The sequence below is a fragment of the Odontesthes bonariensis genome, chromosome 16 (assembly GCF_027942865.1).
Source record: "Odontesthes bonariensis isolate fOdoBon6 chromosome 16, fOdoBon6.hap1, whole genome shotgun sequence".
Taxonomy (NCBI): Eukaryota; Metazoa; Chordata; class Actinopteri; order Atheriniformes; family Atherinopsidae; genus Odontesthes; species Odontesthes bonariensis.
This window is the reverse complement of record NC_134521.1, coordinates 29,330,178-29,343,439: the sequence shown is the minus strand read 5'-3', so window position 1 is coordinate 29,343,439 and position 13,262 is coordinate 29,330,178. Positions and strand designations below refer to the sequence as shown.

At 39.2% G+C, this 13,262-nt stretch overlaps 1 protein-coding gene across 3 annotated transcripts in view; it reads left to right on the top strand.

Moving 5' to 3' along the window:
• Positions 1-105: 105 nt before the first annotated feature.
• Positions 106-13,262, top strand: part of usp28 (ubiquitin specific peptidase 28) — a 32,820-nt gene continuing 19,663 nt past the window's right edge. For 2 of the 3 annotated variants that reach the window (XM_075486872.1, XM_075486870.1), the window contains exons 1-11: positions 106-276; positions 3,025-3,102; positions 4,154-4,274; positions 4,921-5,008; positions 6,954-7,116; positions 9,161-9,247; positions 9,399-9,536; positions 11,236-11,306; positions 11,412-11,488; positions 11,574-11,722; positions 11,811-11,938. In XM_075486872.1, coding sequence (XP_075342987.1) covers positions 232-276; positions 3,025-3,102; positions 4,154-4,274; positions 4,921-5,008; positions 6,954-7,116; positions 9,161-9,247; positions 9,399-9,536; positions 11,236-11,306; positions 11,412-11,488; positions 11,574-11,722; positions 11,811-11,938 — 1,145 coding nt within the window. In that variant the 5' untranslated portion in view covers positions 106-231. The remainder of the gene's footprint in view (positions 277-3,024; positions 3,103-4,153; positions 4,275-4,920; positions 5,009-6,953; positions 7,117-9,160; positions 9,248-9,398; positions 9,537-11,235; positions 11,307-11,411; positions 11,489-11,573; positions 11,723-11,810; positions 11,939-13,262) is intronic. The other variant, XM_075486871.1, reaches the window with a different exon arrangement.

Here is a 13,262-nt window from a genome sequence, read left to right as displayed (position 1 = left end):
ATGGTTAAAGTTAGAAATCAAAGTTAGAAACACTGACGTTCGGCCATTCGTGTTGCCAGTATGCGCGTGCCACATGCCGCGACCGCTGAAATGCACGCGCGTCCTGACAGGTGAGCGCGCGCGCAGCTGGCTGGCCGCTCTTTGCGCTCGACGGATGGAGTTGGTTTGAAGTGGACACAGTGCGGCAAGACTTTTGCGGAAAATACGAAGAAATTCGTCGCTTCATCAGCAATGGGAGCTGAGCAGACTGAGAATGGAGAAAACTCAACGAACTCGGTGAGCGCAAGGGATCATGGAGCCACTATTAACATAATAAGTCAAATGTCTTCATGGGAATGCCTGGAGAACTAACGTTAACACTAACCCCTCTGTTGTGTGGACTGAATCCTAAAAACCAAAGCAGAATCATACAAGAAAGGTTTTGTAAAGTTTTAATTGTAAAGATACATACGATTTTCAGTATCTTTAGAAAGCATCTGAGTTTGCTCAAAACTCGAGTTATAAAAAGTCAAACTTATAAATATTCAATGATATGGCTGATCAGTTTGGGGTATGATGAATCTAACAAACTTGTTTTATTTTTAGACCAACTGCTTGCAAAATTACTCACATCTGACATTTGGATCAAACTGTAGTGAATATAGGCAGCCAACAAGCAAAAGAGTTTAAAATTAAACATTCAAGTGTGAAACTCAACACAGTCACAAAGACAAAGGCTGTTCTGTTTGATTGTTCCTATTTACAATCAATAAGACCTAATGATGGGATAAGGGTATAAGATAAAATAGATATGATGTGTTTTCATGTGAGGTTAAAAAAAAATCAAAATGTTTGTCTCTAATTTCTGTTTAGCAATAGTGTTGATGGTGTGTGTGTGTGTGTGTGTGTGTGTGTGTGTGTGTGTGTGGGTGGGTGGGTGGGTGAGTTGGGTGAAAGAGGAAGAGAGGCACCCAGTGCTCGGTGGCATGGTGAGTGGAATGATAAACAGAAGCTTGTGCTATCCATGTCAGTAGCCTAAAATAGAGGCTAACCAAGTGGGTCTCAGATAGCCCCTGGACTCCATATAAGTCTGGTCAGTCTGCTCTTGGCTTCCTGTGTGTATATATGTGTGTGTGTGAGAGAAAAAGCAAGACACTGACACGAGCACCTGCTGTTGGGATAGCAAGCTTTATATAGCACCTCTCACCCAGCAGCGTCATGTTATTTCTTTTTAAAACCTCATGCATCTCTGAGGTCAAAGCATACGGTTTGTGTTTACTGGTGTCAATGAGGATAAGGGGATGTTGGCCTGTTTTGGGTTCCAACTTACTTCAACAAATGCACACAGTTTATTGGTTGAAGGAGGCTAGAATTATGTATTCCACATGTAAACCACATCAATAATAATTTATATTAATAATAATGTTAATAAAAAGCTATGTTTGAAAAAGTCTACACTTACTTATATTACTTACGATAGGAATTAAGCAGCCAGGTGCTGCTAATTAAATGCACTTGATCTTCAGTAAGTGTCAGCACCTCTATGAAAGTTTAAGTTTTGTCAGTTTGCTGCTTTGGAACATTCAGGTGCATGTTAACACAATGCCAAGGAGGAAAGACATCAGCAATGAGAAGCAATTGTTGCTGCCCATCAATCTGGGAGGGCTTACAAGGGTAATTCTACAGAGATAAAGATCATTCACGTGTGGAAAACATTCAAGACAGACCCTAACCCTAGCGAGTTCACCCCAGGGTCAGGCCTTGCAATGCTCAGAGAAAGTGCAAAAAACATGAGAGCTACATCTCAGACTCTACAGGCCTCAGTTACCATGTTAAATGTTAAAGTTCATGACAGTACAGTTAGAAAAAGACTGAACAAGTATGGCTTGTTTGGATAGATTGCAGGAGAAAGCCTCTTCTTTCTGAAAAGAACATGGCAGCACAGCTTAGGTTTGTAAAGTTACATCTGAACAAACCACAAGACTTCTGGAACAATGTCCTTTGGACAGATGAGACCAAAGTGGAGATGTTTGGTCATAATGCACAGCAGCACGTTTGGAGAAAACCAAACACAGCATATAAGCACAAACACCTCATACCAGCTGTCAAGCACGGTGGTGGAGGGCTGATGATTTGGGCTTGTTCTGCAGCCACCTGGACACCTTGCGGTCATTGAGTCCACCATGAACTCCTCTGGATACCAAAGTATTCTAGAGTCAGATGTGAAGCCGTCTGTCTGACAGCTAAAGCTTGGCTGAAACTGGATCATCAACAGGACAATGATCCCAAATACAGCAGCAAATCTACAACAGAAAGTCTGAAAAAGAAAAGAATCAAGGTGTTGAAATGACTTGGTCAAAGTCCAGACCTCAACCTGACCGAAATACTGTGGTGGGACCAAAACAAATGTTACAAACCTCAATGAACTGAGGCAGTGTTGTAAAGAAGAATGGGGCATAATTCCTCCCCAGCTATTTTAGAGACTAATAACGTCATAAAGACAACGTTTACTTTAGATCATGGGATGTTGTGTTTTTCACTCACTACCTGTGCAATTTGGTTTAGTTTTTGATAAATTAATAATGAGACAATGTAATATGAGTTGTTGTTCATCAAAGGTTGTCTTTATCTCAATTTAAGACTTGCTAAGAACCAGATGATTATTTATTTTATGTCCTGGTACAAATTACTTTAGAATCAAAAGGTAGTGCACTTTGTTTTTCACGATTTTTCATATGTGGTATATGTGGTAGCACGTAGCAGTAACCTCCTGCCGACTGCCAAACATATATTTTTATGTTTTATTCATAGCTGCTGATTCACGCCACTAACTTTGGCTCCATTCAAGTTGTAATTTTTCTGACCCAACATGTCGATGTCATGGGAAAGACAGATTGGCATTTGTCCTTCAGCTCCTTATAGACCTCATACCCTATCTGCCTATGTGGGTCACAAGCACAGCTTAGAACGGCATGAGCCATACAATTCAGGTCCTGCACGGTCCTCGAGTCCTTTACAATACAATTTTTTTTTTTTTTTTTTCAGCAGAACAAAATGCTGATCAGCCAGCTTAAGGAGATCACTGGAATCCAGGACCAACAGATTCTCTACAAAGCCTTGAAGGTAACAAATGATCAGCTTTTAGGATCCATGTCATGATGCAACTAAGGAGCTGGTGTCTTTTTTTTCTGTGTTACTTAGTTGTTTTTGAATCAGCACAAGCTTTTGTACAGCAAGGATCATCACAGTATATTATTCCACACATTTAAGAAGATCCAAAGTAACCTTTTTTAGACTTATTACAGCCAAACAAATTTACAATTATATCTATGATATCTATAATTATAGTCAATTATAGACTATCCTTTGCTCCCACATGCAAACGACTTCATCATTACAGATGGAAAAAAGTGTCAGAATTACCAACAGAAATTCCGCCTGCAGCAAACCATGCAATATGTCAGAGAAAAAAAGTTCTTAAAAAACAGTGCTTACACAGAAAGAATCCTACCAAAACACAGATACAAAGGAAGGTCTAGGGTGACTGCAACTGAAAATTTCCAAAATCCTGGTAATGCTGAGAGCAGTAGCAACAGCATCATTAAAAGTCCCAAAAGGAACAGAGAATTTATAGAAAGATCATCTAAGTGGATTCATGTGACTGTGTATTTTCATTTTGGTGAGCATCAGAGAATTGTTAAAAGACATTTTATACTACAGAGGACCTGAACGTCTATACAAAGTGTTTTACAAGTCTATTGGTGTAGCGACTGTCCTTGAGGTTGTCTTTCAGGTGTACATTGTGTTAAAGGAAGACCCCTTGTGTGCCAAATTTCCTTCCTTGCACTCTGCTAATGTTCTTAAATACAACTACACAGAAATATCTCTAAACGGCTGACTTAACAGGAAATTCATAAAAGTGAAAACAAGACAAATAGTGTAATATGCATAGTGGCTGACTGATGCACAGCCATCAATAAACCACACAGGCCACAGCAGCTTTCAGGTTTCAGTGTTGTGTTTCCTACTAAATTCCATAGAAATTCAGAAAAAATCCATACATCTGGTTTCAGATATAATGTTTGGATTGTGTTAAATATATTATTTGTGTTGATTTTATACTTAAGTTTTACCTTACCTAACCCTTATCTATTCTTTGTTGTCTCTTCTTAAGGCCAGTCAGGGGGACATTGGACATGCAGTTGGACTGCTAACAACCCAGCCTGCGGAGATCCAGGACCCTGCAGAGCCACAGGAGTCAGAGACATCTGGAGAGACCTGGGAGGGTCAGAAAGGTACTCTGGGGGAAAAAGTACATATAAAAAAAACATATACAACAGCATTAAACTGTAAACTGAGAGAAAGATGACAGAGACCAGACTGAAGAAGTAACAACTTCCGCATGACAGCGAATTTTGAGCTCAGAAAGTAGAATCTAGGTTCACAGCCATGAAAGTTATAATCTTGTATTTAAAAAGAAAACAAACACAATAAGACAAAGGAGTAGAAACATACAGCTCTTCCACATACCATAAGACATAAGGTCTGTGTTCAGCAACGGTGTAATTTGTTAGCCATTTTAGATTGGTATATTTCAAATTGCTGAGATTATTCACCCATGAAAGAATAACTCAACGCCAAGCTGAATATAGCTGTTTTATTCATAACTTATGTCTAAAAGTTGTGATGTGTTGTACAGCTGATTTTGCCAAGCAAAAGTGCTGCAGTTGTGTTGTAAGCAGGTTTTAAGCAAGCATTTTGTTTTTTAGTAAGGTTAAGCTTTTGCTTTAGTTGACATACACAATTGTTGTGAGAATAAAAAGAAAGCAGAGCACCTGAAAGGATTTTGTCAGAAGGTTTGCAGTTTGATAATGGAACGTGAAACAGTTTTAATTGGATTTCATGGAGTCACAGTTGTCATGTCATTTTCTGTTTCTTCAGGACTTCCTAAAGATGAGCTGCAGACCGCCATAGAACTCAGCCTGCAGGAGTCCCATGATGCCCAGGAAGAAGAGAGAGAATTCCACAGGTATGGGAAAACTGTTTCTGCACAGGTGTCCTATTTACTGTTTTTTTTTTCTTCTCCTTGGCAATGAGAAAAGCATGGGCTCAGACTCTCATCAAGGGTCCCTGCTGACAGCTGATAGTCAGTGCTGAACAAGAAAAAAAACATTTCAGCTAGAAATATAAAGAGAAGATGTTATACATCTTTGTTTCTGCTTTTTCATATAGTCTTTACATGACTGGTCATAGGCTGAAATAAAGAAGAAATATTAACTTAAAGCACATAAAAAGATTTACTCTTAGGCCATCCTTGTAACATCCAGGATCAGATGCATAAGCACTGCACGGACACAAAACCATGCGTTCACTTTTTCCTATTTACAAATTGGTCTTTTTTAAAGGAAGAATGTGCAGTGAGAATTTGTGCACTTCATGCATTCTTCAGAACATGCACGCACACATTTTAGAGCAATTGAAGTCTGATTTTGATGAGGGGGGAAGCTTTTTTTTTCAAAAAGCAACGGAATTATGGCAGAAATTTAACTGAATTGTTATAATATTTTCATTTGATTATAATTATCATTATATTGAGTGATTGTGTTTCTTATCATGGGTGTTTCTTCAGTATAGTCCTAACTGTTTGTGGCTGGGATAAACGACTGCAGCTGTGCATCAGGGTTGTGTGTCGTGGCTGTTGAAGACCTTGCTAATAAGACTTTAGAAAGAGAACTAGTATTTATAGATTGATCTTATTTTCTGGCACAAGAGTTTTTAATGTCCTGCTTTAGGCTTCCAAAGGCTGCTTTTTCTTTTTTAGGTTCTTCAATGTAGTTCTCATTAATAAATATACATACATACTGTAGCTCGGGATCAAACTACTGACTTTCCAGTTAGAGGAAGCCCACTCTAGCAGGTATTGCTCAGGACCTCCACAGTCTCCCCAGAAATCAGCCGGCATACGATGCTCTCTCTGGACATCTGTATACCCGTGTCACCCTCCTGATCATATCCACGAAGGGCTGTAAACAGTACAGGCTGTGCATTCATAGAATAGAATAGAATAGAATAGAATAGAATAGAATAGAATAGAATAGAAAAATACTTTATTTATCCCCCAATGGGGGAAATTGAAAAATCTGGTGCAGCTAAAGCAGAGGGTTTCTGGTTATCTGTCAGTAGCTTTGATGTTGTCTTATTGTGAGCTGATATGTGTCATTTCTTCTTTTTTTTTTTATCTCTGCAGGATCATTTGCTTTGAATTTAATGAGTTGATCTCTTTTTTCCATTCAGCCATTTTGCTCTGTTCATGATTCCAGAAGTGAGACCACCAAATAAAACAGATTTAATTTTCTCTGCTTCACCGGTGGTGAGAGTCTCAGCTTCACATTTGGTCAAACTGTGCTTCTTATTTGCTGTATTTCATTATCACGCTTATTTATTCGTGGTGCATACTGTATTTATATTTTTTTTACGTAAGTGATTAATCAGGGGAGTCTCCACATCCATACATAGCTAAAGATGAGAGTGGAAGTCAGGTTCTTGCGTGTGGGAGTATTTTAAAAAATGACTTTTTATTTATTTTTATAAAATAGAATAATTCCTAAATGCTCAACTTTACTTTACTACTATGCACATTTCTGTTTAGAGCACACGCTAAACAGAAGTGTTGCTGCAATATAGTATGGGATAAATAATGTATAGAACATTTAGGCATGTCAATTTTTTCAAGTAGATAAAATAAGATTTCCTTAAAAAAGTATAATATAATATGTATATACTGAGATATTTTTCACTGTTGTTGCACTCTTTGCTCCTGTCTGGTGACACACCTCTGTTTTATCCTGCAGAATGGATGCACGATGAAGGTTTTATCATAGAGCCTCTGTGCTCAGGCAGTCCAACTGAGTTAACCTGTGCTTAATAATGTTACCAGATCAATGCTTTTAAAAGGATAATTTGATATTTCATAGGGCTCTGGAGGCCAGTGCAGAGGAAAATGCCGCAAGAATGAAGAGGAAGAGATGTGAAGCCCAGAGTGAAATGTGCAGCCCTGCAGACTGGATCCGTCAGGATGACTGGCCCGTGGGCATTCGCAATGTTGGAAACACCTGCTGGTTCAGTGCTGTCATCCAGGTGAGCAAAAAAAAGCTCATTGTAATAACATTACAAACAGCTATGTAAAAAATAAAAAAAAATAAAAAAGAGTATAATTGAAATGTAAAATAGATGAATGCGAAGATACCAATGTCAGTATATGTGGTGATAATATTGAGATCAATGTGCAGTACATTAGGGCGGACGGGTATAGTACGGGAATCACATCACTGAAGCTTACTCGAAAACGCTTTTACTGAAATTATTCACATTCACCATGGTTCCCATGTTTCTTCCAGACATCACTGAAAAAAGTCATCTGGGTCTTGAAATCAGGACATGACACGTTACACTGTTGCATTATTCATTTTAACAATAACCAAGCCAAAATGGAGAAATAGTGTGTGAAAAACTAAACAGCCCGTGACATGTAGGTTCACTTTGTGATGAACTTGTTGGAAATGCAAAAGTAGTACAGGAAACAGTTCAGGCAGCACTGATAACAGATCCCAGAGCACATTATATGCCCACATTTATTGTTTTTGTGGTTGTCACAAATGTCAGATCATTTTATAATAGACGTAAACTCATACCACACCGCTTTATCAGAATATAATTGGGTTTCTAGTGATAAGGTACATACAATAAAACAGGTGAGTACGTCTTATGTGTCATATGTGGTGATTATGGAAGCATCTGAGCACTTATGACTATCTTTATATTACCATTTGAGGAAATTCAATTATGGCTTATCTCAGTTTGCTGTTGCTGTAATTTATACCACATAGGATAACAGAGCTTAGCTCACTCAGCCTCAGTCTGGTAGCATGAATACTTTTTTAGAGGAGGCTGCTTTATCAGAAAATCAGTCTCAGTTGTATCAGTTCAGTTATAAGAATCAGTATAAACACTAGCAGAAAACAAACAAAAACAGGATCAATAGAAAACCATTTGAGCTCTAACAATGCTGCTTCCCTTACCTTTTTTTTTCTGAGATAATACCACCTGTTGTGGTTTGACATTTAAATTGATGCAGAAGTATACCTGAATTCACTAGATACAAACAGTGATTGGTTCATCTCTGTCCATTTCAGACAGAGTGGGAAGACCATTCATTCTATCCTCACATCACTTGCTACTTAATTAACCACTCAGCCTGTGTATCTCAGTCGGGGTCTGGTTTCCTCCGGGCTACCTGATAGGCCTGGCTCAGTACAGTCTGAAATGGATTTATAATGAAATTAGGAGCTCAGAGAATTGTCACTTGCTCTAATTTAGAAAAAGGTTGTCAACACGTGTTTGTTCTCCTTTTGACTTTTACTCTTATTAGCTTGACGTATCGACGAATTGATGAATATTGAGCAGTTTCAACACAGATTGTTTTGTAGTCACACTGCTGCTGTCAGTTTAACAGAATGTTGGTCACAAACTTTAAGTAACTAATTATGTTAATCATGTATTTGTTCATTTCAATTCGCCAAAACCAAGAGATAAGTGAAAGACATAAAGACATCTGCACACAACTGCAGATCTACCTTTTTTAAAGGGGAAGCTCCAAATCTACACATGTTTGCTGAGCTCAGTCTGAGAGCCAGTTAAAGGTTAGGAGCAACTGAAGTGTGACACAGTTAGTACACAGTTGGTACTTTGAGGGAGCTTATTGCACCTAAGAGAATATACACTCGGGGATTTCCGTGCTGCTGCATTATGAGTGCTAAGGGTACCTATTCCACATCACATCATTTTAGTACTACCATATGATAAGGTATAGACTTTATGACAGCTGTGCATAGATTAATGCTGCAAACCTCAATGAACTGAAGCAAAGCAGTAAAAAAAAGAGTGGGCTCAAATTCCTCCAAAACAACAAGAGACTGGAGGTGGTTGTATAAGCTGTTGAATTATGGGGTGGCCTTAGTATTTCACTCTCTGTTTCTGCATTTTGGTTTAGTTTTTGTTTAATACAGATTGACATTATGTGTATGAGTCTTGTGATCTTGTTCATCTGAGGTAGCTTTTACCTAGTTAAAGATTTTTTTTTAAATATTGTCTTGAAATATCACTTTTTGTTGTCTTGTTGCAGTCACTGTTCCACTTGCCCGTGTTCAGGAGACTGGTTCTCAGTTACCATCTTTCTGAGCGAATACTGGAGAAGTGCAAAAGCCACACAGTGAGTACACTACTGTCACAAGCACAGTGGGTCATTCTCTCACTGTCATTCACATTTTCATTAATGCAGGTTAGGTGTACCACGAGCAAACAAGTAGACGTGACTTTCACTAACACGGTGGTGATGTTTGACTCTGACTTTACGATAACAGGACAAGAGGAACATAGCGTTCATGCAGGAGCTGCGATGTCTCTTTGCCCTCATGGTGGGGTCCACCCGCAGGTTTGTGGACCCTTCGGCAGCAGTTGAGTTATTGCGAGACGCCTTCAGGACAAGTGAAGCACAACAGGTAAAACACACGTAAAGTTTCCTTTTTTTTCTAAATTCAAAACAGCACATCTCAAAAAACACTCATCATCCCCACCACCCACACACACATACACACGCACACGCTGATAAGACTTGGCTGTCTCCTACACACCAGTCAGATCCCATCAAACAGCACCTTATTATTGTATGAGAGACACATTAGCATTCTAGATTCCCTGAAATATGCAGCAACTGCTTAAGCAATGCCTGGAATTTTTATGCATCTGTGGCAGTGACATGAATGCAGTATCTCTTTAGTAGCACCTTGAACAAATGTCCACTTGGACTCAGCAATGAAGTGATTAGAATTTGATGGTTCGTGATCAAACATCACAATGACCTAGTGCAACATGTTTTTGCTCATACGCTAATCATGACAGCACTGCACACAAATGTCTGATAGTAAAAGAATTATAAGTCCAAACAGTTGAGTATGGACAGACAGGGATGTAAAGTCCTGGCTGACACCCATGAGCCACTCAATCCTTTTTATTTGTGAAGCTTTGGAAGGTAATGATTATTTATAATCAAATACAGACTTGGATGGTTACCAGTCTCTTTTGTTGTCTCTTTCAATCCATTTATTTATTTAATTTATCTTTTTACGAAATCCTGCTTTCATTTGTGTTTTGGTAGAATCAGGAGTGCATTAAGCCGCTGTGGTTAAGAGCAGGTCTGTTCAGCTGGGGGTCCATGCGCCAAATGTAACTCTGTAACTACTTCAATCGAGCCCTTTCATTATTCTTGAGTAGGAAAAAGATCTATAAATAATTAATTCTTATTGTTAGTTGTTTTAAGCAAAAAAGGTATTTAAGATTGTACAGTATAAGAACCTTTTAATTTATGTTGGTCTTTTTTTTTTCAAAATAGTTATGAAAATAGGGTAATCCTGAGTATAGTGATGAAACCCTCTTGAAAGCTTTAAGTGTGCCTCATTTCTCGTCTCACTCACACACAGTCCTGCTTCTGGCTTTGGTCCTGCTCCCAGCTATGATCTGTTAGCTGCAGACTCGCTTGGAAATTCTCCTCATAATTTTTATTTATGTTTATTCAGTCACACAGTAAACAACAAATGTGTTCAGTACAATCATAGTATTTTAAAGTGACTGAAAAGGCACAGGCCTAAGCATACACTCTGTGTTGTCTGATAAAGTAGAAAAAATATGAATAAGAAACAGATTTATTTGGAATTCACTTGCATTAAACTTTAATAGTAAGTAGGAAAAGGTCTATATCAAAACATATAAAATGTATTGTAATTCTATCTAAGAATACAAATATGATTTTGTGACTACTCCTGCCCAGTCTGCAAGCTGGTCAGGAGCTTTTCATTGTGTGTTCTAATGTTTGCTGAGGGAAACACTTTCATTCTCCAGGTTTAGCCACATACTTTTTTTTTGCCTGGGTTTAGATCTTTTTAATCAATTCATTTACCCAACAGGCACCAAATAAAGCTCATTCCATCAACTGATTAAATCTCTGACTTGAGATTAACTTACTACAACTCACCTGCTCTTCTTATCGTGATCCAGGGAGCATAACGACAAAGAGCTTGTCTGTTGATACAGTATATAAGCTGTTCCTTCAGCTGTTGGCTTCATTGGTTGCTTTGCACAGGATGACACAACACAGATATAAAAAATAAAAAAAAGAGTCAAAATTTTCTGTGTCAATTTCAGGATGTCAGTGAGTTTTCTCACAAACTGCTTGACTGGTTAGAAGATGCTTTTCAGCTGGCTGCTAATGGAAAGTAAGTTGTCTTTTAATGTCATTCACATGTGTGGTTTATGGCTGTCCTTGCTCACTTCATTTTTGTTGCATAAATGAATACATAAAAGGGAAGTTTTCATTTCAGAAACGCAGATGACAAACAACATAATCCAATGGTCCAGCTTTTCTACGGCACCTTTGTGACAGAGAGAAGACATGAGGGTATGAGCTTAATGACCACCTTTTGTAGTGGTGTCATGAATACGAATTCCGTCTTATTCAGCGTTATCTATGTGATTGTGCTTAGGTAAGACGCTATATAATATTGAGCAGTTTGGTCAGTACCCCCTGCAAGTCAACGGATTCAACAACCTGGATGAATGCCTAGAGGGTGCTATGGTAGAGAGGGAGATCGAGTCACTACATTCGGATCACAGTGTCCCAGCTGGACGTGAGGTGACTAATCTCTGACACTAAACAAGAAAATATTTGTATATGTACATATATTATCTGCTAAGAGGCTTATATTTTCTCTTGCTTGCAGAGATGGTTCAAAAAGCTGCCACCAGTCTTGACATTTGAGCTTTCTAGATTTGAATTCAACACCCAGCTTGGCCGTCCTGAGAAGATACACAAGAAATTAGAATTTCCACAAATCATCTATATGGACAGGTGAGCTTCATGCATTACATTTATTATCATTCATTTAGCAGATTTTTAGGGGCGCAAAGTAGGGTTCAGTATCCTGCCCAAAGAGGGAGAAGTATCCTGAGTTACAGCCACATTTTTATAAACATATCATAATCTGCAAAAGTCTTGATCCACCTCACATGTCTATATATTTTCCTTCTAAGCAGCCAGACTTATTTATAATCTTTTAGGTCTTCATTAATAGGCTTAAAGCCTGGTTTATAGTCGGTAACGCAAGACGCAAGCGCAAGGGCAGTTAAAAGAGGTATAAATCAGCCTTTATACTTCTTTTAACTGCCCTTGCGCTTGCGTCTTGCGCGTATGTTAATGGCTCGAGACGTTTATACTTCATTTTGCTTTGTCGGTGGTTGCGTGTGCTGCGTGGCGATTCACCGCCAGGAGGACAGTAGGTGGAATAGCGGGTTTTTTCAATGACAAGCCTACTACGATGAAAGGAAATTCACCGCCAGGAGCTCTTTGGCAAGTCTCTCTTCCATAGATTCATGCTTCTTCTTCTTCTTGTAAATAGCCGGTATTTTGTCAGATTTTCAACACCTTGGGGGTCTAAACGACTACTTTCTCGCCTGAAAATGTTTAAAATGTTGCTAAAGTTATATATTTACAGAGTTTATAGCTTAAGGGAAATCAGCTTTTCAGGCCGGCTGATTTCGGCTCGGGCAGGAGTGAAGTGCACTGTGTGTAAACGCTCTGCATACTGTCAGATCGATCAAGTAGTAGGCGGTTTCGACCACAGCCAGTGGCTTGCGCTTGCATCTTGCGTGAAGTTTAGAAAATTGAGGTGACACACGCAAGCACGCAAGGGGGGGCTTGCAACCACGCAAGGCGCAAGGGCTTGCGTTGCTGCTTGCGTTACCGACTATTAGGCCTATTTCAGACCAGGGCGGCAAAGCGTGGCGGAACGGAAGCGATTTTCACCGGCGGAGGTGAAAATACATGGAAACAGGTCTGTCCTTGCACACCGACGCGGCGGTAGTCGGGCGGTAGTCGGGCGGTAGCGGCGCGGAGACGCCTCCGTCCCGCGCTGCTTTTGGAAAATAGAACTCGAGCGGAATTTGGACGGCAGCGGCCGGCGGTGTCTCGTTGAAATGAATGGGGAAATTAAACCAGCTATGTATTCATGTCTTCGAACTTTTTATTGAAACGGTGATGACCACCCACCGGTTTTAAGGAGCGCTGCTGCTCTTCTTCTGTCGAAGTAAACACGATGGTCTAGAGTAACATAAATGAAATGAAGTTATCAACAATAATAAACCAATAATGTAAAACTTCACTGCGGAGTTATAAA